Raw genomic sequence first — 17,870 nt, 5'->3', positions numbered from 1 at the left:
GCAGACAGGCTGTCCCCATTGTTTTCTAAGGGGCTGCCATAGGTAGAAAGGTAAGGACCAATTTTAATCACAGAAATGCCCTTCCCACCATCCAAGTCATGACCCTAAGGTTTTAGAAACAGACCCTAGAGCACATCTTTTCAAAGCCAAGAGGCAGGCAGAAAGTACCCTCACCAATCAGTCACATGAGGCAACTAACTCATGTACAGTGTCAGCCCTGAAGGCAAGCCAAAGGGAACTGGTCAGGCCTCCCTGCTTCTTTCCCTTGAGAAGCAAATAGGGTTTCACAGCTTTTACTAGGTCTATGGACTGCTGCAGGCTAGGAGGAGTTTGACCCCCCCCTCACTAGAGTGGTCAAAGCTGCCCCTCCTGCATTTCTACTTTGGCCTGCAACTGTTCAAAGTTCAGGGGTGATGGTGGTTCTGTTGCAGAACCTCCCCAAATCTCCATTTTCCCAAGTGAGGAGCTGAGCTGACCGATTCCTCCTCTTAGTGATATGTAATTGAAACAGTGGGTGAGGGAAGATGAGGAACAAAAAACCCACTGAGCCAGACTCCAGGATGCTGTCTCTATGATTTTATTAGATTTGTTTCCAATATGCCTGTATTGGAAGATTAGGAGACAAAAAGGCACAAACTCACATTAAAGAAACAAAGAGATAATCTAATCAAGTCTACAAAGTGTATGCCAGAAAAAGGAATTGCACTAGGAACCAATCAAAACCGGTCAGGAAATTCCCCCTGCAGGGGTCAGCAAAGGATGAACCCAGAAAGGCATGAGCGTGCTGGTAGTATAGGGGTCTCTCCCTACCCCCACTGTAGTGCCACTCAAGCAGGACAAGCTGGAAACCGGAGAGGGTGTGTGTCTCAGCCCCCTAACCTACTCCTTCTTCCAGAAACCAGCAGGTTTGGGGGTTATGGATGATGAAGCCAACACAAACCGTTGGGCAGTGCACTGGCATCACCATCTGCTCATGTCTCTGGACTCTCCTGTGCTAGAAGGATCAGTCACTGCAGTTGGGGAGAGAAGGGCTTGATAAGATGCCTCAACTGCAGCTCAGGAGGAAGAAAGAAAACATCTGGATAAACTCAAAAACATGGAGTGCAGAACAAAAGATACACAGACGACTGGAAGTTCTCTGCATTTTTCTCATTCTTACTGCTAAGCAGGAAAGCTTTGTGTTTTTAATCAGAGCTTTCACCTTCATACCCACAATCTCTTCTGGTTTTCTCCTCCACCCCTGTTTTTTAAAATGTCACCATCTGTTTCCATAGAGATGTGGTATCACCAGCTAGAAAGCCTCTCAGCTAAACACAAAATCTTTAAAGCAGCAGGAGCGATCTAAGAACAGCCATGAAAACAGTAACATTCTCAAGCATCAGAATCCTCTTACATTTCATTACGCACAAAAATATGTTCAGTGTTAATTATCAATTTGCAGTATTTTACAGTAGAGGATGATTAGGCTGGAGCTTACTTGTCCCAGTGGGAAGGAAAAGAGGAGCACCCAACAGTTTTTTCTTGACTGCTGGGATTTATTCTCTCTCTCTGTCTCTCAAACATAGGCAAGAATCCAGTGTTGAGCCATGTTCCAACTTCATTTCTGCCTTGCAAGTCTGTTAAAACTAAATTTTCCAAAAAAGCCCTCTGAGATCACGAAGAAAGCATCAGCCAAGAGAGCGTATGACTGGTATAGATCGTTTGCTTATTGCACTTGGACATCAATAAGGCAAATGGACAAACAACAGGATAAGAGAGAGAAATGGCCTCCTCAGAGGTACCATTCCTCTCCAAAGCAAAGCTGCAATCTTTACCTGTACTTAGAGCACCCCCCACCTGCAAACGTACAGCAAAAGCCAAGTGCTTGGCAGGGGCCACTGCCTCAGAGGTACAGCCTGCTTTGGAGGGAGAGTGGGAGGCCTGGTTGCAGTTGCTGCAGCTGGTCAAGTTTCTGCTCACACCTCCTGAACTGAGTCTTTTCAGTTCCATCCTGCTCATTTGATTGTCTAAAGCAGCTACTGGCCCTCTGGCAGATGAAGCCTGGACTTTAGAATCACCTCAAAGGATGGGCTTTAGAATCACCTCAAGGGTGAATCACTCACCTCACTTTAGAATCACCTCAAAGGATGGGCAGCAAAGAGCTAAGTCACCTTCAGGGCATGACCTGCAACTCTTTACAGCCAAAAGGCAGCAAGCAATCCCCTCCGTGAGTCCCTGCTCAGGGACAGCCCTTATTGCTCACATGCACCCACATGGGCACCTGAGCAGGACTGAGGAGAAGAACTGAATTTTGCTTGTGCAATTTTTGTTGTTGTTGTCAGATAAAACACCATTCAGCTTATCAACTGCAGCAGAAGACAATTCCCTGGGAGTGTTTTCATAATAGTCTGAAGAGGCCAATTCGTTTGCTTGCTCAAACACACAAGCCCCCAAAGCAGCAAATATTGATGCAGAGAGCTCAGGGCCCAAGAACTACCCTGACATGGGCTCAGCAGCAATAAATGGGGCAAGCAGCAGAGACTCCCTGTGTGCTTCGGGAGTGTGTGTTAGCAGTGACTGCTCCTGGACAACAGGAGCCCTGGCCATCATCAAAGAGGTCAGCCTGGTACCCTACAGAACAGCATTTGTCACACTCTAATACTGAGTTCCCCTCTCCACAAATGGACACAGAAAGATGAAGAGCTGGAGGAAAATAGAAGGCAGCAGTTTATCCCAGTGTTTAAAAGAAAAAAAAATTTATATATATATATACACATACATGAATCTAAATCACCACATCACAAGACTATTTCAGCTAAAACTGTCACTTGGAAACCAAGGAGGGCCACATGGAAATGGGTCCGAACACTCTCTGCCGAAGGCGGCCAAGGTGCAGATGCAGCCGTCATTTTGAAGGAGCCGCCTCCTTCACAGGTGCCAATGCCAGAGTGCTCAGGACCGAAGGACTGTCTATTTGCTCACGATATTAAAGGGCAACTAGAGTTAGCTAGGGGAGGTTGGAAGTCGCCTGCTGACTGGATATAGGAGGACTTGATCCAGAGATGGTCCATTGTCAAGAGAGCGGAGTTCCTGGGCCTTCCTGCTGGCTGTTTTGCAAACTGAGCAGGAGAGAAAGGGGGGCACAATGGTTAACATGGACAAATTGACAGGTCAGCACTGCAGATCACACATTGGTTTTATTGCTATTAAGAATACCTATACACTGCTTTTCAACAAAAAGTAGTTTGTGAAGCAGTTTGCATAGCTAGAAAGGTAAATAAATGGTTCCCTGTCCCTTTAGGGCTCACGATCTAAAAAAAGATGCACCAGCCACTGCAAAAGACACCATGTTAGGCTCAAAAGGGACAGTTGCTCTTCCCCTGCTAAATATAAGAGGATAGCACTTTTAAGAAATGTTTAAATCTTGAACACCTTGGCCATAATCAAGGTGTTCACCAATTCTTGGTGTTTTGTTATAAATGAGAACCGACCCCTCGCAATTCCCATGTGCTCATTTTAAAATGGAGGGACTACACAGGGCTTTTGCTGTTTCGAACCAGAACAAATGATTTCAATAGCCAGTGTACAATATTGCAGAATTCGAAAAGATAACAAAGATCATCTCACTCCTTCTTGTACTCAGAAGCACTACTGCCTCCCCCTTGCCCAGAGAAAGCAGTTGCTCTCCAAGAACTGAACATGTATAACATGACATTTTGCTAACATTTATTGTTTAAATTATTTCTGAATTCCTAGGGCAGCGATTTTAACCCTTTTTCATCTCATAGCATACTGACAAGGCACTAAAGTTGTCAAGGCACACCATCAGGTTTTTGACAATCGACAAGACACACCATGCTGCCAATGGGGGGCTCACATTCCCCACTGGCCCTACTAATAAATAACCTTCCCCCAAATTCCTGTGGCACACCTGTGGACCACTCATGGCACACCAGTGTGCCATGGCACAGTGGTTGAAAATGGCTGTCCTAGGGAAAGGCACATCTTACAGGAATCCTATTAACATCTTCAGGACCAGCCCAAGCCCACTTCCCTCCTGAGGAAACAAGTCATTACCACTCTACATTTGTTGCATTAGTGCATGCCACCTTTTTTCTCCAAACAGCAATGGCACGCACCACTCCTCCTTCTCCTTCTCCCCCCCCCCGCAGCACTCCCCATGGCACAACACGGGAGTGAAAAAGGAACCGAGGAAGGATGCTCTAGGCTACTACTCTATTCTTCTTACTTCCTTTTCCACACCCCAGGATCTACTACGGGGAGTGCTGCAGGAAAAGGAGGGATAGGTGGCACCAGGCCAGGTCAAGCCACCCAGGCAGACACACAGCTGGCCAGCAGGCAAGCTGGCAGATGGGCAACCATCAGAGGAGGGGTACAGAACTGGGTCTGTCACTACTAATCCACTACTTGAAGTGCCTGCTTCACCAGGCCTCATCCTACCCTTACATTGTGTGAATCGCCTTCTTTTAAACTTGGAAGGAAATCTCTGGGTACTCACTGTGCAAAAAAAAAAAAAGAGGAATCCATGTTAGTCATCTGCAGCTGAGGTTCCTTTCAAGGGATCTTTTTCTCTCATCTGCAGCAAGAAAAAAAGTGTTCTTTGATTACAAAGTCCAACACACATTTTGTTTCCTTAAACGTTACACCAATTCCTGGGTATATTTGGGGTGCCGCTTTTATAAATGGCATCCATTTTGCCCTATCACGCCTAGTTTTGGAGACACGGCATAGCCTCTTTAGTGAATGTTCAAACAGCTTCCTCATGAGGAAGCCTACACCATGGTTTCCTCATGAGGAAGCTGCTTGAACCACTCACTAATGAGGCTATGCCATGTCTCCAAAACTAGGCATGATAGGGCAAAATGGATGCCATTTTTGGACTCGGCATCCCAAATTCATATCAAACCACCATAAAGTTTAGGAAAAACTTTTCTGACCCTCAATTTTGTAGGCCTGTATTATTTGCAAAACCAGGCTATCAACTAGGCAGGCAGGAACACATCTCCCCACAAGACCTCATTTCATGCACAAGCTGTACTCTACCCAACAGGCAAGTAGGGGCATGGATCACAAATGCTTTGCAATCGCAAGTGTGTAAAACCCCCAAGAAAAACTTCCCACTGAGTCATTGCCACTTGGTCTGAATTCAAGCCCTTAGTCATGGCATGTCAAAAAGGAACCAAGCTTCAGCAGTTCCTGTCTGCAGGCACTAACCTCATCCAGCTGCCTCTTTGTTTCATCCTCCATCCTGCGAATGTCGTCCATTGTCAGATCAACCCATTTATCAAGCCAGCAGAACAGCTGCCGGTGGAAGTTTGTAAAAAGCCGCCTCTCTTGCTGCAGAAGGAAAAAAAGAACCAGCAGGTTGGAAGGCTGGCATTAGGGCCTTTCATATCCAACACCCCGTAGATCACAGTGGCTTGAGGGGAAACTAATCCACACTGGGCTGGAGTCCAATGACTGCAGCCTGGAACACAGCCTCCTAAGTTGTATTTCTGCTAAAAAGAGCACTGAACTTTGGGATGCCAGCTATCACGGAAGCCTAATATTTGTGGCTTTTACCAGAAAATGACTATTCTGAGATCTTGAAGGCCTGTATAAGAATGTGAGAACAGGCGGCAGACAGTCTCACATGACCCAGATGCAAAGGCAGCCCAAAGTATTTGGCAGCTTATTGTAGCTCTTGACATGAAACCACAAGGGCCATCACCGCTCAGATTCTTGAAGTCTTTGCCTAAGACCTAAGGCAGGTTCAAGAGTCTCTGTGCAGCCATTCTGCTTTCCACTGCCTTGTAACTGACTTCTCAGGTAAGCAGGCACCTGATCTATGCCTGACTGTGGGGGAAGATATGCATGTGCCTCTTTCCACTCGGGACCACTGTGGCTTACGTACGTATCTCTACTTACCTTCTGTATAAAGCTCTCCACTTTGTTCTGCAGCCCCCACCACTTGAATTTGACTGTTACAAGCTTGTAAGCACACATGTACGGACAGTCTGTTTGCTGGCCCAGCTCTTTCTGAAAGCACAAAGAAAAATCCTTCACACTGGAACTTTTCAATTCAGGAACCCAACCCAGAAGTCAACAGCTCCTGCTTTTTCTCCTCCCATTCCCAATTCATACTTCTATATACAGTACAAACACAAACACTAACAAGCTGGAGTGGCATATCCAGTGCAGCACAATAGTTAAAAGTTTAGATGCGAGCCCAGAAGTCCCAGTTTAAATTTCAGTTCAGCCATAAACTCAATGGGTGACTTTAGGCAAGGCAAACTGATTTCCTAGGACGACAAGAATGGCAGACTGGCAGAATGGGCAGCAAAATGGCAGATGTGCTTCAATGTCAGTAAGTGTAAAGTCATTGGGGCAAAAAATCAAAACTTTAGATATAGGCTGATGGGTTCTGAGCTGTCTGTGACAGATCAGGAGAGAGATCTTGGGGTGGTGGTGGACAGATCGATGAAAGTATCGACCCAATGTGCGGCAGCAGTGAAGAAGGCCAATTCTATGCTTGGGATCATTAGGAAGGGTACTGAGAACAAAACAGCTAGTATTATAATGCCGTTGTACAAATCTATGGTAAGGCCACACCTGGAGTATTGTGTCCAGTTCTGGTCGCCGCATCTCAAAAAGACATAGTGGAAATGGAAAAGGTGCAAAAGAGAGCGACTAAGATGATTACGGGGCTGGGGCACCTTCCTTATGAGGAAAGGCTACGGCGTTTGGGCCTCTTCAGCCTAGAAAAGAGACGCCTGAGGGGGGACATGATTGAGACGTACAAAATTATGCAGGGGATAAACAGAGTGGATAGGGAGATGCTCTTTACACTCTCACATAATACCAGAACCAGGGGACATCCACTAAAATTGAGTGTTGGGCGGGCTAGGACAGACAAAAGAAAATATTTCTTTACTCAGCATGTGGTCGGTCTGTGGAACTCCTTGCCACAGGATGTGGTGCTGGCGTCTAGCCTAGATGCCTTTAAAAGGGGATTGGACAAGTTTCTGGAGGAAAAATCCATTATGGGGTACAAGCCATGATGTGTATGCTCAACCTCCTGATTTTAGAAATGGGTTATATCAGAATGCCGATGCAAGGGAGGGCACCAGGATGAGGTCTCTTGTTATCTGGTGTGCTCCCTGGGGCATTTGGTGGGCCGCTGTGAGATACAGGAAGCTGGACTAGATGGGCCTATGGCCTGATCCAGTGGGGCTGTTCTTATGTTCTTATGACAACACTGGCTCACCTTGTGGGGATGTTATAAGCACACAGATACAGGCAGTCACACATCTGTCATATGTTATGACTGAAGTGGCATATCTGAAGTGCTTTGAGCCCTTAATACTTATATAGCACTCTGTTCAGCACCAAGCATAGTACTGGAACAGAACTATTGTCCCAAACCAGTCATCAGAAAGGGCAGCATCCACACCTTCCAGTTGGGCCCCAGAGGGCCACGACCTGTCTTGACAGATTTAAATTTTGCTGGGTCTTCATCTGGCTTGTAATCCTGTTGCAGAGAAAGCAAGAGGGAAGTTAAGAACTGAATTTTGTTCTACAAAGCTCATCTCCCTGCCAGCAAGATTCTTTCTGAGATGGTTACAAAGCAGTCCCCTTCCATTCCTAGAAGTCTCCTCTTAGCCTAAAACCCCCAAAGCAATTAAGGAAAAAAGAACCTCCCACCATCCCCTTCCCTTCAAGCTCTCTGTTTCTCCCTTCTGCTACAGTATCAGGGATGGTTGATAGATGGAGGCAGAATCTTCGAGACCTTGATGCTCCTGTGTATTGTGGACCAGAAAGAAGGAGGGAAATCCCTCTTCCCCACTGGACATTTCTATCTTCCACAGCAGCATGTGGCTTGGCTTCTTGGGTCAACAGCTCTGTTTTGCCTTTGGCATGATACACTGTACTACTCTTTGCTTGTAGCACAAACTACATCTTGTCAACGTGTAGTGGGGTCAACTATAACAGCCTCTTTGCCACTGTAGGACCCTGGCAGCAGAATGGGTGTTAGGGCTGAAATTTAAGGTCCTTTTGGGTTTGAAATAGAATTCCATTACAGACCCTTGCAAGTAGAAAAAGGAGGATTTTTATTTCCTAGACTCATACAAGAACACAAAATCACATAGAGAATACACATTTAAGTGGTTGGGGACTTTATCAGGTTTTAAAACCAGCACGAAGCAAAAATTATTTCCAATCTTCATCTGCAAATGATCTTGTTGTAAAGCTTTGAGACAAAACACAAGGTCACATCTAGCCCAGCCTCTGCTGCCAGACACATCCAGTTTGCTATTTGTGGTTGCGCCCAAGGTCCAGTTCTTCCTACTATAAACAGCCCCAGAGAGTACACTGCTTGTCTTTATCCAACAAACCACTGTTTTTTTTCCTCCCCATCTAGTTAGCCACTAGCCTAAGAGAACCCTTCCTCCAGAGCATCCATCCTGGTATGGCACTCTCATCCTGTTACCGTACCTTTGAAAGTACTTGGCTTCGGTCTGCAATGTCTATATAGACAGCTTCAACATTCTTCCATTCATTAGGATCCAGCTTATGAACCTGCAGGCAGCACAAGGGATAGATCTTGCTTTATGTCTGAACATCCAACTCACCATCAGCTTCAGGTTAGAACAAGAAGCTGAGCAGGTGACACAAGGGAGCCAGGCCCTCTGGAAGACGATGCAACTCTATCTCACCTCCACCCTACAACAGTTCCTGTCCAAAATCAAACTAAGAAGCCAATTATTCCTCCCTGTGTTAGCACAGGGAACACTTCACCAAAAACTACACAAGATCGGGAAAGGCTGCTTTAAGAGGGAATGTCAGAGAAAATTCTGAAGCGTGCCTTGCCCGCTTGAAGGCTTATCTCACAATACTCTTAAGAAACATGTTTCAGTATATCTGAGGCTCTGCTGCATGAGAGCATCCAGGGCTCTCTCAACCACAAGGATGACTGAGGTGGGCACCTCAGGAAGCAGACTGCTGGGGGCTCTGCCCCTGCTGCTTCTCATCCTCTAGTTCCCTGGGCTTAAAAAGGAAACAAGAGTGGAAGTGAGTGGTGGGCAAGAGCATCAGAGATGCTCTAGCTCACGACTCTCTTCTCCTGCTCCATGACCCTCTTCCTTTTCATATTGAGGGAGTGGGGGGTGGTGATAGTGAGTGGTGCACTGCTGGGAAAGGGGGGTGGTATTTGGCACTGCAAGATACCTTGCACAGTGGGGAGGCATTTGGTCAGGTGCTGAGAGGACTTGGGCCAGCCTTGCAAAGCTCACAAGAGGCATTTCACATGAAGGCAGATTGTTCTGCCAAAGAAATCAAGGGAGAGGGATTCTGGCGGGCACTCAGCCACACCTAGGATCAAGCACCCACCCCCACTGCGCCATTTCCCTTTCTGCCTCACCCCCCCCCCCCCCCGCAAAGTGGAAAGCACAGCAAGCATTCCACTCAGGGGCACTGCCAGATCATAAGGATATCAAGTGCTACACAAACAGTATGTAATAATTTATTCCATTTTGCTGCAGACACTGCTTCCCAAAAAACATGATGCAAAGGCCTATTTTCAGTGCCCAACCTACAAGACCAAGATCCAGCCACAAAAGTCCCTGCCAAGTGCACTTACATTCTCCTGCGTGCCAATGTCAGGTTTGTGCCAGGTTTCAATTTTTATCAAAAAGTCATCTTTCATGTACTCATTCTGCCAAAAAGAGAAGATCCAGTTACCTGCTGTTGGAAAGTAGGAAATGGAGGCAATAATATAAATTGGCTTGGTGGTGTAAGCTAGCTGGCATGGAGACACCCTTGCTCATATTCCTCCTTGGCTACCCGTGGCTCAACCTCCCCCTGTTGCTTTCCCCATATTCAATTAGATTCTCAATTCCTTGGGGCGAGTTAACGTTTTACACTCTGAGCTCTTTGGGAATAGGACAATTCACATGGAAGAAAAAAGCTGTAAGCCACTGAGTCTATGGGACAGAAAACAAACCAGTAGTCCTTTCTCAGCTTAAAAAGAGAAAGACAGATATTATGCTGATTGAGTGAAGAGCCTCAGGCTTGAACACAAAGCTGCCTTATTCTGAGCAAGACCATTCATCCACCTAGTCTGGTGCTAAAAGCTCTGGCTGGCAGAGACTCACTCTTCAGAATCATACTACCAAGCTATGGAGCAAGTCCTGGCTGCCATATTTCTGCTGGACATACTCTGAAGTATATGAACAGATGTGCAATTTCATACAAACATACAGCGACTTGGAGTGGGGCATCAGGCTTACTATTACACACCAGAAAAAGGTGCCCAGGCAATGGGAAAGGGAGTGCTTTAAAGAGCCAACTGGGATAGGGTTGACTAGGTCAGAAGGGGCTGGCAAAACTTGCCAAGAGCTAAACAGAAAGTTCTGTCATGGCAATATAGATATATGGTTCTTCCAATCAAGTACAAAAGGTTACAGCTGCAAGCCAGAGACGCTGCTCACACATCAAGCGCATGCTTCTAAGACAAGGACTAAAAGTCATACTTACTGTAATAACTGTCCCAAAAGATAGGTATTGACACATGGAAAGAAAGAAACACAGCTTTATTGAGAAATGATTATTCAGAACTGGAATAGGAAGACCCTCCTCCCCGTTCTCACCCCCAACCACCAATGATAGCAGCCACCACCAGGCACCAAGTCTTAGGAGGTGTCAAGCTGGAATGCTGTTGTATAGCCAAGCACAGCTGCAGCAGGGGCTAATGCAGGGCTGGCCTGTCCAAAGCCAACTGAGGAGACTGCCTCAGGCAACAGATTGGTGGAGGGAATCCACCTCTGTCTGCTTGCCTGTATGACTCCTCTTCCTCTTCCTTCCCCTACCTGAGTTTGAAAGGAAGAGAGGGAAGAGGAAGAATGGAGCAGAAAACAGTAGTGGCCTAGTACATCTTGCTCAAGGCCACCACTCCAGGCAGCAGCTGGCACATCTCTGGTAAGAGGGTGCAGTGTCTGGCATGCAACCTCAGGTGCCAAGAGGTCTTTGGCCAGCATTTTGCAAGCATGTTCATCAAACTCCAGAAGGAGAGGCTTCACTGCCCCAAAACTCGCAAGCAACCACTCCAAAGTCAACACAGTATTGGATCCCTCCTCCCCAACCTGGCTCAATACAGCAATAATCACTCAGGGTTCCAGTTTCCAGTTCTATATTTAAAAGCATGCCCTGCCTGCATGCACCACATCTGTTGCTCTGCTCAATAACATGCTCCGTATAGAACACAGATATCCTGTTGGTGCAGTTTTCTCCAATCTTCCAGAGGAAGCAAAAAGGCAGAGGCAAATCTCAACAGAATCCTTACAGGAAACTGGATGCACCAAAGGCCATTTTCCTGTGGCCCACAAGCTGCAGCTAGGGGAGGGAATGTTTCTACAAGCAGCCTGGTGCATTCTTCACTAGCCCTTTAAGCTGCACGGTGCGCTTAATTCACCATTGAGTTTATGAGTACAAAAGAATGCAGCCAAGAGGCTGCAATATAAACATTAGGGCACAAGGAAGAGATGACGCCCAAAGGGGGTGGGGGAATCACTTATGCATTTATTATAGGACTACTGCTCTGAAGAAAAATCCAAAAACCGAAGTTGGGCAATGTTTTATTACAGTGGTTTTCACACATTTAGCACTGGGACCCACTTTTAGAAGGAGAATCTGTCAGGACCCACTGGAAGTGATGTCATGACCTGAAGTGTCATCACCACATATGAACATTTCTGACAATCCTAGGTTTCAATCCTACCCACACTTACCCAGGAGTAACTTACATTGACTATCATTGTTAAAAATATATACATAGTAGCTTGTTAAAAGTACAGGTCTGTAACATTTCCCCAAATGCAGTCACATACCATGGTGGCATCAAGTCTAATATATTAAAAATAAAATATTGAAATGAATGGGGACTGAAATTGGTTCATGACCCACCTAGTGGGTGCTGACCCACAGTTTGAGAAAAACTGCTTTATTAGGACCAACCAAAAGGAACAAAGTGAGCTTCTGAGTTCTACGGCACTTGTTCAGATTTTACAAACTGCAGACTGAGGTAACGCTGACAAAATAACCAGCCCTTTTGCTCACCAACCTGATGCAGAATTTGGGAGCTTGCTGTTTGATACTTTGGGGACCGGACAAAAGCAGTACCTTGCTTTGAGATGTGGATTTTTCTTCTGGGGGATGACTGTGGCCGTCTACAAGTTCCGTTCAACAAGAGAAGGCCTGTCTTCCAGGTCTGAAATCTAGTCAGACACAGCCCCAATAGTTTGAGATGAGCCTCTCTAAGTTATGCCCTGCCACCATTTGCGCCCTGGACTCCATCCAGGTAGATGAGAAAAAATGTGGTCAGCTGACCGCTGCTTGCCAGTTCTTTGCCACCTTGCAGATAAGGCGTCCCTCTCCAGTTCTGTATAGGAGAGCAAGAGGGCTGACTCACAGACCACTGCAGTCCTCCTCATGCCAGCACAAGGTAACTAGACCCGACGCCTTAACTATACGGCAGGTTGCCAGTAACCATACGCTTCCAAGAGCAAGGCTCAATTATTCATGAGCAAAGCTCTGGCAGATCTTGTGACAGCCGGAGACCATGCCAGGCACCTCCATTATTTCCATTCTAAAAAACAAGGAGCTGGAGCTGGTGGGACAGAAGCTGCAGCTTTAAAGCAATGCAGTGGATTCTGCTCTACTTTTGTGAGAGTCATGCCACCTTTTAAAGGGAGAAACCAGCCAGGTTGGTTTCACTTCTCTGCCAATTTCCATTGAGAAACATCTAGAAATTCCCAGCAACAAGAAAGGGGAAGAAGAGAGAGATAGAAAATCTCTACTCACATTCAAGACAACTCCACCATTATTCCTGTGACATGGGCCCCAGAGCACCTTGGGAGTACTGTCGGTCACCATCTCAAGGGGAGGAAGGCAAACCAGAGGATAACTAGAGGCAGCTGGGAGCCAAACCACAATTGCCCAACTCCCCAGGGGCAAACACACACACAAAATGGGCTATGCAGTCTTTTAAGAAATCAGATGCAAACACATGAGGAACCTGAAAACACAAACCCAGGTTTCACTCCACAGCAACAGTAAAGGGTAAGCCACAGTTCTGAGCAGTAGCTACTGAGAGAGAACTGTCGGAATACATGTCCATTCTGGAGTAAAGTTACTACAGAAGCCAGTTTGAGCAGCAGCTGGCTAGGGAGGTGGGCAAGAAGTACAGTCAAGCCTCTTCTGGAGAACCCTGAAAAAACCTAAGAGTGTGGTTTTGCTTCCTAGTCCCCTCTTGGACTAGATTGTCAGGTATTTGTCCTGGAACAGCAGCAGGTTTCAGATCAATGACTCAGCAGAGGTGGCAGAAGATTTTCCAAAGAGTTACAAAAAACGGGGTCAGGAATGCAAGAGCCCAGAATCAGAGAAGCTCTGACTTGACCTCTTTTTCTCCAGGGGCACTTCAAGACCCCTGGCACCTGAGATGGCACACCAAATACCAGCCCTCATACCTGGTGGCACATCAGCCATTGCCTCCCACCATTCGTCTTCCTCCTACCCTCTGAATTAAAAAAGGAAGAGGAGAATGGAACAGAAGAGGAAGCATGCAGGAAGGAGAGCAGTAATGTAGACCAGAGGCTCTAAGACATTACAGACCCCTGCTCTCCTCTCCCTTCCCATTCTGTTCCCCTGTGCCTTTTTGAACCCAGGAAACAAGAAGAGGAGCAGGAGACAGGCAGACACTCCACCACTGCCAACACGGAGAATGCCTCAGCCAAACTCATGGACAGGTTGGCCCAGTAGTTCCCTTTCTGATCCTGGAAAACTGAGATCAAAGTAACAAAGAACAGGGAATGATTTCTGCCATTTTGACATGTCAATCCTCAAAAAAAACTGTGATTGACAAATACTGGTTGATAATACTGATTACAAAGCAGTAAGATTAACACCTCCCTTGTCCCCTCAGTTAACAAAACCATCACAAGTTAATAAAGTTTGGGTATCAAATATTAATAGTTATGTTTAAACCACAGGAGAAACTCAAATATTTAGAGAATGACACATACATCCTACATTTAAGGAAACATTCTTCCTCCAAGTAAAGTGTTGACCTTGATGATCAGACAACGAGGTTTCCCAGAGGCCACCGTCTGTCACCACACACAAAATGATGTGGGCGTGCAAAGACAGACAGGTAGACCTTTGCAGCCACACAAAGCAATTTCCTCCAGGGGCTCGTTCACACTTGTTCCTTATGCTGCTGAAATGCTTTCATGCTCAGGCCAAGGGGACAGAACATACTTCCATGTGCCCCCAGAGAGGGTAATGTTTTGGAAAGTGATAGGAAGTCACAGCTCTCACTCCCAACAGCATTCCTGTAATATCCTTTGCTCCTCACCCAAGACAGGAAAGGGTGATAATATGGGAACAGTTAAGGTTGGAATGCAGAATGAGGAATGTGAGAAATTGCAACTGAGCCTAGTCTACCTGCCTCCAGGCTGAAGGGTTTGGCCATTGCTATAGTTCCGAATGCAGGATGGTGAGCAGATGCCCACCTGCACAGGAACAGGCTGTCAGTGAGTGAGCAACCTCAAATGATCCCATACGACACTCTCAGGCTTACAGTATCCAGGACCCACCCATGTTTGGAGAAAGCACGTCAAACCAGTGTAAACTAAGTGGCAGTGAAATGCCGTGCACAGATAGACACCAGTACTGGGATATATTGTCCATGCCCTGGCCACATCCTTGGCACACAGCCTTTCTAAGGCAAGTGTTAATGTGATAAGCCAGACACTAGCTGGAGCTTCTTGCCAAGACAGCTGCCCCAGGCACTTCAGTGCTTCATCACTGTGCATCTCAAGTGCTCTGCCAAGACAGATGTTCCACCCCAGTCCTGTGCCAGGGAGCAGACAGCTGCCTAGTGCTCCAGACCCCCACATTGACATCAGTGGCAACTCTGAAAGATCTTGTGTTCTTGGTTTCCGCAGTTCCTGAAGCTAGTGAAGCTAAAAGGTTCTTATTTTTCTCAGCAAATAAGTGGACTGCCTGGACAATCTGCTGAATTCATTCAGTGACAATTTAGAGCAAACACAGCCAGGATGCCTCCTTGCTGTCTGTGAGCTCAACATGGAACACTTGGCTTTGTACCGGGTTTAGCAGGAGCTGCTGCAAAAGGATAAGCCAATATCTCTGGGCGTTTGAGGTGACAGTCAAAAAATGTCTGTCACACACACAAGACACACCATGCTTCCTGGCTTGGTACATGAAAGTGTGCACCTCACTATCACCTTGCTCAGATATGAAAAGGAGGAGGAAAGTGATAGGCTAGAGTGTCTTTCTACCATTCTCTCCTCCACTGCCGCCTCCTACTCTTTTTCAAATCTGCATGAGGTGGCAGTGACAGCAGTAGGCAGGTGGAGTGGACCCTCCCATGTTGCCAAACTAGACAGGGCTGGAAATGGGCAGGTGCTCTCATGCCACTCCCAGTAATCTGCCAGCTGAGGACACTGCCTCAGTTTGCCTCACTATAGAATTGCCCCGTTTCTGTTTTCTTTTCCCATCAAGGAAACTGAATGAGTGCCTTCCTGTGGGAAGGCCAATGCCAGCAGGTTCCAAAGACAAAACAACACTCAACACTGACCTTGGTGATTCTATCACACCAGCCAAATCAAACACAGACAAGAATGTGACATAATAAGGCACATTATCTCCAGCAGCTCATGGATCGTTTTAGCAAGGCCTGCCAAGATTTTGGACTGACAATCAGCCTGAAGAAAACACAGGTCATGGTTCAGGATGTGGACTCACCTCCCTGCATTACAATCTCTGAGCATGAACTGGAGGTTGTCCATGACTTTGTGTACCTTGGCTCAACGATCTCCGACACTCTTTCTCTCGATACCGAGCTAAACAAGCGCATTGGTAAAGCAGCTACCACGTTATCCAGACTCAAAAAGAGAGTCTGGTCCAACAAGAAGCTGATGGAACATACCAAGATCCAGGTCTACAGAGCTTGCGTCCTGAGTACACTTCTGTACTGCAGCGAGTCATGGACTCTTCGCTCACAACAGGAGAGGAAACTGAGCGCTTTCCACATGCGCTGCCTCCGACGCATCCTCGGCATCACCTGGCAGGACAAGGTTCCAAACAACACAGTCCTGGAACGTGCTGGAATCCCTAGCATGTATTCACTGCTGAAACAGAGACGCCTGCGCTGGCTCGGTCATGTTGTGAGAATGGATGATGGCCGGATCCCAAAGGATCTCCTCTATGGAGAACTCGTGCAAGGAAAGCGCCCTACAGGTAGACCACAGCTGCGATACAAGGACATCTGCAAGAGGGATCTGAAGGCCTTAGGGATGGACCTCAACAAGTGGGAAACCCTGGCCTCTGAGCGGCCCGCTTGGAGGCAGGCTGTGCAGCATGGCCTTTCCCAGTTTGAAGGGACACTTTGCCAACAGTCTAAGAGGCAAAGAAGGAAGGCCCATAGCCAGGGAGACAGACCAGGGACAGACTGCACTTGCTCCCGGTGTGGAAGGGATTGTCACTCCCGGATTGGCCTTTTCAGCCACACTAGACGCTGTGCCAGAACCACCTTTCAGAGCGCGATACCATAGTCTTTCGAGACTGAAGGAAAGTTGCCAATACATTGAACGCTTCTGGAAGTGATTCTGACACTTGGCATTATTGTGCATTTCCAAGTGGAGAGAATTGCAAGGTTTATGTTCAGGCATTCTGGATCCTTGCCCACATGTACTCACCAGTTCGGCAGTAAGGATATGCGTTCCATGCTTTCTCATGGATATTGAGGGCACCCTCTGGGGCCAACATTTTCACAAAAGGTGGGACTTTGCTGCAGAGAAAGGAAACAAAAGATGGTGGACCTTCAACTGCATCTCAGACCTGCTTCCCAGAACTGACCCCGAACTATTTGGGCTGCTTTCTTTCTACCACCAGCTGCTGAACATAAACATCTGACACATACATGCGAAAATAAAAAGGTTTGCCTCCCTACTGACCCAATACAGAGTGAACACCAAAAAGGTTATGATCCAGTGGATAAGGGCAGCTCTGCTTGCAGAAGCATGATAGGAAATGGCCATTTGCAACTCATCCTGCCTTAGCATGCTGCCAGCCGAGTCAAAAGTTCAAGATGGAGAAGCCTCAGAGCTCATCACACAGGTCTACCTGCCTGCTCTCAGGATTACGGCCACAGAATGGCTCCCAAATCCAGCAAATGGCCATTTGACATGTGAAGCTGGGAGGGTGTCTCCATACTGAGACTGGCTCAAGAAAGGAAAATGCTATGTTCTTCCCAAGCTTCTGGGTTCCCTAGAACCCACACTGGGAAACACTCCCCTGCCCCCCAGTCTGCCTGAGTGTCTTTTTAGCCAGCAACAAGCTCTTTCTGGGACTCAAGGCGGCTTATTAAAGAGGCAACCCTGAAGAGGCAACCCGCTCTTTCCAGCGCCTAGTTTAGACAGTCTAAACACACCCACTCTTCTTCCCCAAAGTCTTGGCAAAGGCAAAGCCAAGCAGACAAAACGCCAACAGGTTATACTTCCTACTCCAGGGAAGCGAAAGTAAGGCTTTTTTTAAACTAACACCACATCTCTGAATACCTTCTTGGCTAAGGGGGTCTTCTTTGCCACCTACCTCTGCAAGTGGTAGATCTTGTGAGTATACTGTCCACGTTCCCCTTCACGTTCATAGGGCTCGTTCACCAGGACTTCCACCCCTTCACCCCCACCGGTTTCATTCTTGCTAGCTTCAGCCACTGAGTACAGCTGCCCCACTTGATACTGAAGGAAGAGGCAAATCACAGAGTTATTACAGGGTAAGCACAAAGGAAGAAAAGATGGATGGACAAACTGGGA

The 17,870-nt window shown here is 47.0% G+C and overlaps 1 protein-coding gene across 1 annotated transcript in view; it reads right to left on the bottom strand.

Annotated features, from left to right (window-relative positions):
- Positions 1-561: 561 nt before the first annotated feature.
- PITPNA (phosphatidylinositol transfer protein alpha) overlaps positions 562-17,870 on the bottom strand; it is a 29,798-nt gene continuing 12,489 nt past the window's right edge. Inside the window, exons 3-12 of the mRNA XM_066636050.1 lie at positions 17,650-17,795; positions 16,755-16,846; positions 10,516-10,523; positions 9,620-9,694; positions 8,476-8,559; positions 7,433-7,510; positions 5,908-6,018; positions 5,215-5,337; positions 4,499-4,576; positions 562-3,098 (exon numbers count right to left, since the gene is read on the bottom strand). Of these exons, the coding sequence (XP_066492147.1) occupies positions 4,529-4,576; positions 5,215-5,337; positions 5,908-6,018; positions 7,433-7,510; positions 8,476-8,559; positions 9,620-9,694; positions 10,516-10,523; positions 16,755-16,846; positions 17,650-17,795 (765 nt within the window). The 3' untranslated portion in view covers positions 562-3,098; positions 4,499-4,528. The remainder of the gene's footprint in view (positions 3,099-4,498; positions 4,577-5,214; positions 5,338-5,907; positions 6,019-7,432; positions 7,511-8,475; positions 8,560-9,619; positions 9,695-10,515; positions 10,524-16,754; positions 16,847-17,649; positions 17,796-17,870) is intronic.

This window comes from Tiliqua scincoides, chromosome 8 (assembly GCF_035046505.1).
Source record: "Tiliqua scincoides isolate rTilSci1 chromosome 8, rTilSci1.hap2, whole genome shotgun sequence".
Classification (NCBI taxonomy): domain Eukaryota; kingdom Metazoa; phylum Chordata; class Lepidosauria; order Squamata; family Scincidae; genus Tiliqua; species Tiliqua scincoides.
The sequence above is the reverse complement of the archived record's forward strand: the minus strand, read 5'-3'. Positions and strand labels throughout refer to the sequence as shown.